The sequence below is a fragment of the Limulus polyphemus genome, unplaced genomic scaffold, assembly GCF_000517525.1.
Source record: "Limulus polyphemus unplaced genomic scaffold, Limulus_polyphemus-2.1.2 Scaffold163, whole genome shotgun sequence".
In the NCBI taxonomy this organism is placed as follows: Eukaryota; Metazoa; Arthropoda; class Merostomata; order Xiphosura; family Limulidae; genus Limulus; species Limulus polyphemus.
This window is the reverse complement of record NW_013665773.1, coordinates 17,383-25,130: the sequence shown is the minus strand read 5'-3', so window position 1 is coordinate 25,130 and position 7,748 is coordinate 17,383. Positions and strand designations below refer to the sequence as shown.

Below are 7,748 nucleotides of genomic sequence, written 5' to 3'. Positions count from 1 at the left end.
AAAGAAAATGTACTGCAATAGACGATAACACATTGGGTTAATTTCACTCTTAATATATACCGGATTTATTGAAAGAAGATGTGCTGCAATAGACGATAACACATTGGGTTAATTTCACTCTTAATATATACCGGATTTATTGAAAGAAGATGTACTGCAATAGACGATAACACATTGGGTTAATTTCACTTTTAATATATACCGGATTTATTGAAGAAGAAGTCCCATCGATACCGATCTTTAAAGATTAACTCCCACTTAGATCTGAAACACGGGCCAGAACAGAAAAAAAAAACATCAGGTTCTGAAATAGCACATTAGCACAAATTAGAGCATTTTGTTAGCTGCGACATAGCGGCTCATAGAATGGCTTTGAGTTTGTTTTTGTTTTTTTCACAAGTACAAACTTTTAGCTCATAGCTCCGTTATATGTTGACCGATTTCAGCTCTAATTACAGTTTTGGACTCAGCAGGTCAAACCTTTTCGATTGATGTATTTGGCCACGTCCAAGATATCATAGATTAATTTACACTAATCCTGCCTAAACGAATTTCAATTTGAGGGTAGGCTGATAGAGATCCTGATGAGTAATAAAATCGAATCGGGTATACGAGCGCCCCACGCTTGGTATTGCTGGCGCACATAAATATAGCTAATAAAAAGGAACAAAAAAAAGAATCTCATTGATTAATTTACCCTAATCCTGCATAAAAGAATTTCAAGTGCTGTGGCTATATATACGATTCCCTCTTGTTACTATAATAGATATATAAAATGTAAGTCAATGGAATATGTAATATCACGTCAATATGCACAACTTTATCAGCACATATCAATAACCATAAAAGTTTGTTTGTTTGTTTGTTTGTTTTTAATTATGCACAAAGCTACACAAGGGCTATCTGTGCTCTGCCCACCACGGGTATCGATACCCGGATTCTAGCGTACCATAAAAGTATAAAGTATTGTCATATCAAGTTTCATATCTTTCTACCAGGTGGCGCCACATTTGCACTAATAAAAATAAAACAAATCTCGCCTGTATCCTCAGAACTTGCAGTTATTTGACATACATTTTAGCAAAATTTGAAAGCACTAAAAACATTGCATATGTTGCTTTTAATCATAAATGAAAAAAAGAAAAACTTAAAAAGACAACTCAATATCAATAATCCACTTTGTCACACATGGGCAAAGCATCAATACATTTAAATCATGTGCATTTTACAGAAAATAACATTTAAAGAAGGAGCATGCTAGTTATTAATCACTAATGGAATCCATAAATCTAAGCTGTTTTTGTAAGGTCTTCAGTATATACCAGGTGATTAGTTTGTTGATATTTTTTAATATAACACTCGTAAGTACAATCTGACAAATGTACACAACATTAGAAAATGTGCAAAAGTAGCTTGGTATGTTTACAGTAGTTAACCTTGGGTCTGTTTAAAAATCTAAACAAGTGTTAATTAACAGTTGATTCTTTAAACTGTAAATATTTTAATCCAAGTGTGTATTCTTCCAAGCATTAACTCGATATGCGATGTTGATTGATACCAAGTCCTTCTTACTAATTTTCTGTTCTGACTCCCAGTTGATCAGTAGTAATTCTGAAGGTTTGTAGCGCTAAAATCTAGGTTTCGATCCCTGTGGCGGTCACAGCACAGATAGCCCATAGTGTAGCTTTGTGCTTAACATCAAACAAACAGATAAACAAATTTTCTGTTCATTATGGTCAGGAAACCTTGTCTACATGATGCAAATTGTCTGCTGTCAATGTAGTAAAAGCGATATTAAAATATATATATATGGTAGTAAGCCAATAAAATTTGATGCTATTACATTTGTATTCAGTGGTGTATCAGGATTATACTGTACCAGGAGAGGTCGAAATCAGATGGTCAAATCTGATTGTTTCGGAGCATGCAAAGCTTAATGGTGTGTGACCAACAAGATGTTTCACAAGACACATTAGAATATATATTAACCTGAACTGGAAAGAAAATCGTCATTCAAACAAATATTAAATTTAAAATTGCATTTTAATGGAATATTTTAATGAAGAGTTAACACCTCTTAACCAGAAGATGAGCACACTGCCATTACATATTCGATCGTTGGTCGATAACAAGAAGATGAAAACTGAAACTCTAGTGGTAAAGATGGGACCGCACTGTTGTCCACTAAAACTTGAAAGAGTGTCTCCATGCAAGTACATTGTTATCACAGTTTATTATCAATATTTCATCCAACAGACTAGTATCGTCCATACTGTTGTCCAATAAAAGTTGAAAGAGTGTCTCCATGTAAGTACATTGTTATCACAGTTTATTATCAATATGTCATCCAACAGACTAGTATCGTCCACACTGTTGTCCAATAAAACTTGAAAGAGTGCCTCCATGCAAGTACATTGTTATCACAGTTTATTATCAATATGTCATCCAACAGACTAGTATCGTCCATACTGTTGTCCAATAAAACTTGAAAGAGTGCCTCCGTGCAAGTACATTGTTATCACAGTTTATTATCAATATGCCATCCAACAGACTAGTATTGTCTAATTTCCCATTACTTTACCTTTTCCAAAACAGGTTAGATGTTGCAGTCACACATATACTCGCGTACAACCTATAAACAGATGGTTTAACTATTTTCTTCTTTATGAACAGTTTAGTGCGTGATATTGCGTGAGTACGCACAGTTCGTGGTGTTCCAAGTAGCACATCCGGAGGGCGGGGATATTTTTCAGTTTGACAACAGTATTCAGTTTATTCTCAAATGGTGGCCTTAAGTGATTTGGCCTGGAATGGCCAGGTGGTTAGGGCGCTCGACTCGCAATCTAAGAGTTGCGGGTTCGAATCCCCGTCTTACCAGACATGCTCGCCCTTTCAGCCGTGGGGGCGTTATAATGTGACGGTCAATCCCACTATTCGTTGGTAAAAGAGTAGCCCAAGAGTTGGCGGTGGGTCGTGATGACTAGCTGCCTTCCCTCTAGTCTTTCACTGCTACATTAGATAAGGCTAGCGCAGATAGCCCTCGTGTAGCTTTGTGCGAAATTCACAACAAACAAACAAACAATAAGAGCTGATTTTCTTACCTTGAATTGCAGGAAATTATAGTATTTTAAGTTGGAATATTTCTCGGGAATGGAATATAATTTGGAAGAAACTGAAGGTATATATATAACATCACATTTGTTTAGACAGGGATTAGTAAGTACTACTGGTGTTGTGAGTTTTAGTGTTACAGTGTTCTTTTATTCTACTGCAAAGCCTTCTAGTTGTGGATCCAATACATGCATGGTTCACCTCGTGCATATGAGCCTATAACCCTCTGAATATGAGATGAACTAAGTCATTTTAAATATTTTCGGGAGTCAATTGGACTAAAAACTTTAAACTTTGTATCATGACGAATCAACTATGCTTCAATTATGTCATAGATCGCTAATGAAAAGTTGTGTTTTGTTTGTAATTAAGCACAAAGCTACACAAGGGCTATCTGTGCTCTGCCCACCACGGGTATCGAAACCCGGATTCTAGCGTTGTAAGTCCGCAGACATACCGCTGTGCCACTGGGGGGCCAAAAGTTGTGTTCAACGATGGATTTGTAATTTAACTTATTTTCTTCTAACTGACTTACGACGTTTGATTTCTTATCGTTGTGTGGAATTATGTGTTCGCAATACCTTCAAATGTACAAAAAATAAAGTGTAGAACTTTATTCAGTATTATTATCCATTAAATTATGTTGTAAATCTGTACATGAGTTTCGGGGCGAGAGTTCAACACTCTGTTAACATACAAACCTCTGTAAACTGTAAAAAACACTCATTATTTTATTTTGCAACTCAAAGGTTTTGATAATAAAAAATCTGCTTAGTCGTGAGTTTCTAAAGCTATAGCAGGACTCCTCTTCTTTTGATTGGAAGTTCCGTAAAACACCTGAGGTCCTAAAACCAAGTTTACGATATCTACAACAAAATATTACTACTTTTCATACACTAGATGGCAGGATTTTGCCAGAGGCTTGTCACTGTTACACGTGAAACAAATAAAAAATCGTTGAAGATAGTGAGACCTTTAGGACAAGGGACAAACTCAAGGTTGAAATACGGGTTGTAACTTGCTTCGTTAGTTGTAGCGCCGAGTTTGTTAGTTTGCATTACAACATTCAGTTTAGTCTTGCTAATTTTAGTTTAAGTTAGAAACAATCATTAAAATGTCTGGTCAAGCGATTGATACAAATGCTATGACCTTAATTCGTTACGTCTTGGCAGAGCAAAAAAAATTCCCAGGGGCAACGGGTGACCTGACTGCTTTATTAAATTCGATACTCACAGCATGCAAGGCGGTATCATCGGCTGTCCGAAAAGCAGGGATTGCAAAAATGTAATCTTTTTTTCTTTTCTTCATTTTCTCAGCTGGATAAACTGTTCCACCGTTCAAACTTAATTTATTACTGTATAATTTAGAATATTGTTAATTAAAGATCGTTAAAATATAACTCTTTTATAAGTTTTTGTTACTTACTTTTGAAGGTTAGAATAATAAAAAGAACGGAAAAGTTTTTAATTTAAAAAATAATAACTTTAAGTTTAAGAGTTAAAGAACGACATGTCGCGCTGTTTTCGTGTGTATGAAATATAGTTGTTTATAGGATTTCGTGCAAAGCTACTCGAGAGCTATCTGTGTTACTGCTAGCCAACCCTGATTTTGAAGTGATGGATTTAAGGAAAGTCAGCTTCTCTAACTGAATAGTGGGATTTGACTGTCGCTTTTATAAAACACCGACGGCCACAAAGTGCGAAACGCCATTTTTTTTTTTTTTTCTGTTAGGGGGAGGAAGTGGTAAAGGAACGCAAACCACGGATCCATAGTCCGACACGCTTGGCTCATATAGTTACGACTTTATGTTCACGTGTCATTTGAATCCTCTTGTGATATTGCTGAATTTAGGTTTATGATCAGTAGTTCGACTGTAAAAAATTATATATATCAAAGTAAAAAAGACTATATAATCCTGTGTTTATAAGAAAAATGTATTGAAAGTACAATCTCCAAATTGTGGTGGTCGTATTTTGAGTAAAAATATGCAAGTTTAAATACAATGATAAAAACTTTTATAATCAAAAAGTAAGCTATCTATAGTATAAATCAAACTATAAATTAATCTTTAAATTAATGAAATCAATCCTATGAAACAGACGCGTAGTACATAATATCTCACATCGGTACAAAAGAAAACTAAAACCTATTCAGATCAGAATTCATCAAAATCATCAGTTGGCTAACATTAATTAATATCCAGTTCGTTATTTAGGTAGACTTAAAAACTTGTAGGGTAGATACAGTAAACAACCAAAAGAATATGTAGAAGTAGGAAATCAATGAAATTCCCTTCTACACGGTCCAGTACGGTAGTAAACATGGTACTTCGTTTTTTGTGAGGCGACTAAACTATCTATTTCAAGTGGCACATTTTAGTATTTAATGATAATTAAATGCTTTCTATACTGATGAAAACGTTTCTAACATTGAAACATGAAATGTAAACTCTGGCTACAAAAGAATATTTATGGGACGTAGTATAATACTTTAATCTCCACGAAGCTTGCACCAGAAGAAGGTAAGAAGAGGGGGGACCAGCTCCCCATTTTTCAATCTGTCCCGGTAAAAAATAAATCAAAATTAGGAAAATTACTCTCGGGGAAAAGCAGGAAAATGCATAAAATTTAATGTAGAGCCCTAATGCGAGCCCTGGACCCCTGCCGTAATGGTGCGCTTGTGACGCACATTCCCTCGCTTCTCTCGGTCAGATCCCCCCACACACACACACACATACACATTTCTAATATGCCTCCTACACCTCTAGCTTGTACTTTTTACTTTCACATCATTGATATATCAAGTAATATAGCATGTGATATTTCAGTAGAATCTAAGATCATTCTCTCAACGGAGTTGAGACCAAACACAACACTTCTTACAAAGACTGGCAAAAACCTTATACAAAACAACGAAACTTCTTGGTTTAAATTCTTAATTACTATAAGTAGAATATATGTTTGTTATACAGTCAAACAAGCTTTAACGATACGAAATTCCTTCACTTAACCACAATTCCGCGATCATGGTTTTTGTTTTGTGTGCCATCTTTCCAATCTTAATTAAATGTTATTAAACACTGTCAGCTCTTATCGATTCATTGATGTGGATAGAACATGGGAATATTGTGTACAAGGCTAAAGATGCCACGGTTTCATTGTTCAAGTCATATTATGTGTAGTTTTGATCCCTTTATTGTAGGAAAGACATTGAGTTGCTGAAGAGGGTTCAAAGGAGGGCTACTATAGGGCTACTATAGGGTTCAAAGGAGGGCTACTAGGATTATTCTAGGGATAGACGAGTTATAATATTGTGATAGTTTGGATTCTCTTAACTTGCTCTCTCTAGAAAAGAAAATGGTCAAGGGTGATCTAATTGAACCATTAAAAATTATTAAAGGAATTGATAAGACTGAGATATCGGTTTTTTAGTTGCATTATAAAGAGTATTGAAATTATAGACAATAGCGATAGGTGGTGTGAACAAAGGGCAGGAATGAAATCGATTCTGTGTTTTCAAACTCCACAGACATATTATACAATATTCATGAAATGTTTTCTGTGTTCGTTAAAAGCAATTACACACATTGGCTACAAACTTGGGACTTGTTTGTACTGCGAAATGCCGTTCCCGTTTATGTGTATATATATAATGTGTATATAATATAATCATATTTTAATTAACAAAACCATGTAGGCAGCTATGGTCTAATTTGGCACACTCATTCCACCACGATAAACTTAATCACTAGAATTTTAACAACTGTTAATACTGAAATTATTTTTACAGTATATTTGTTTTCCATTCAAAAGACTCTTTAGAACCAATAGGAAAGTAGCTGAAAGACGTGACATGTTTACATATATAACAGTTACTCCAGTACTCTACTGTTTGAGTTTTTAAAAAAAAGTCACGAAACTTGACACAAACGTTTACTGCAACAGTAGTAAGTATATGTTCCATTATATACACGCAGGTTAGTTTCTGTCCTAACCTTCACCTTCACAAATTATCATACGGAATTCTAAATGAGACAGTTACATGTAAGCCTAACCAATGTCTTTTTTACGTTGGAAAGTCTACGTGCAATGAGAAAATCTGTAGGTTATGGTCTTTTACTGTAAAATAGTTATTATAATTGTAAGAGTCTAGTGACTTATTATGAAAACTTACCCAGAATTATATATGTATCGTGTAAGAAAATCCTTCCATTATAAGATTATTAAAAAATAATAATTTAAAAAGGGGGAATAGGGATCTTCACAAAAATACAGGAAAAAGATTGCTAGCTTAAAGTGAAAGTGCAGTCGCAAAAAAGTAAACAAACAAGCTTAAGGTTCGAGAGACAAGATAAATAAAGAAAAAAATTGAGAATATCAAAACCTGCAAATAGGGATTGTAAACAAGGTAAGCATACAAAGCTGGAGGTACTTTAGACATTATTTACTCGAGTTACAAATCCCTATTTTGATTCCATGCTGTTAGCTATAATTACATTTGGTAGAGCTAAAATTGGGATTTGTAGCTTGAGTAAATAATGTCTATAGTATATCCAGCTTTGTATGCTTACCTTGTTTACTGCCCTTATTTGCAGGTTTTTAAATTCACAATTACATGTATACATACAGGCTTTATAG

The 7,748-nt window shown here is 34.7% G+C and overlaps 1 protein-coding gene across 1 annotated transcript in view; it reads left to right on the top strand.

Annotated features, from left to right (window-relative positions):
• The first annotated feature begins 4,094 nt into the window (after window positions 1-4,094).
• LOC106477139 (fructose-1,6-bisphosphatase 1-like) overlaps window positions 4,095-7,748 on the top strand; it is an 18,967-nt gene continuing 15,313 nt past the window's right edge. Inside the window, exon 1 of the mRNA XM_013937735.2 lies at window positions 4,095-4,395. Within this exon, the coding sequence (XP_013793189.1) occupies window positions 4,226-4,395 (170 nt within the window). The 5' untranslated portion in view covers window positions 4,095-4,225. The remainder of the gene's footprint in view (window positions 4,396-7,748) is intronic.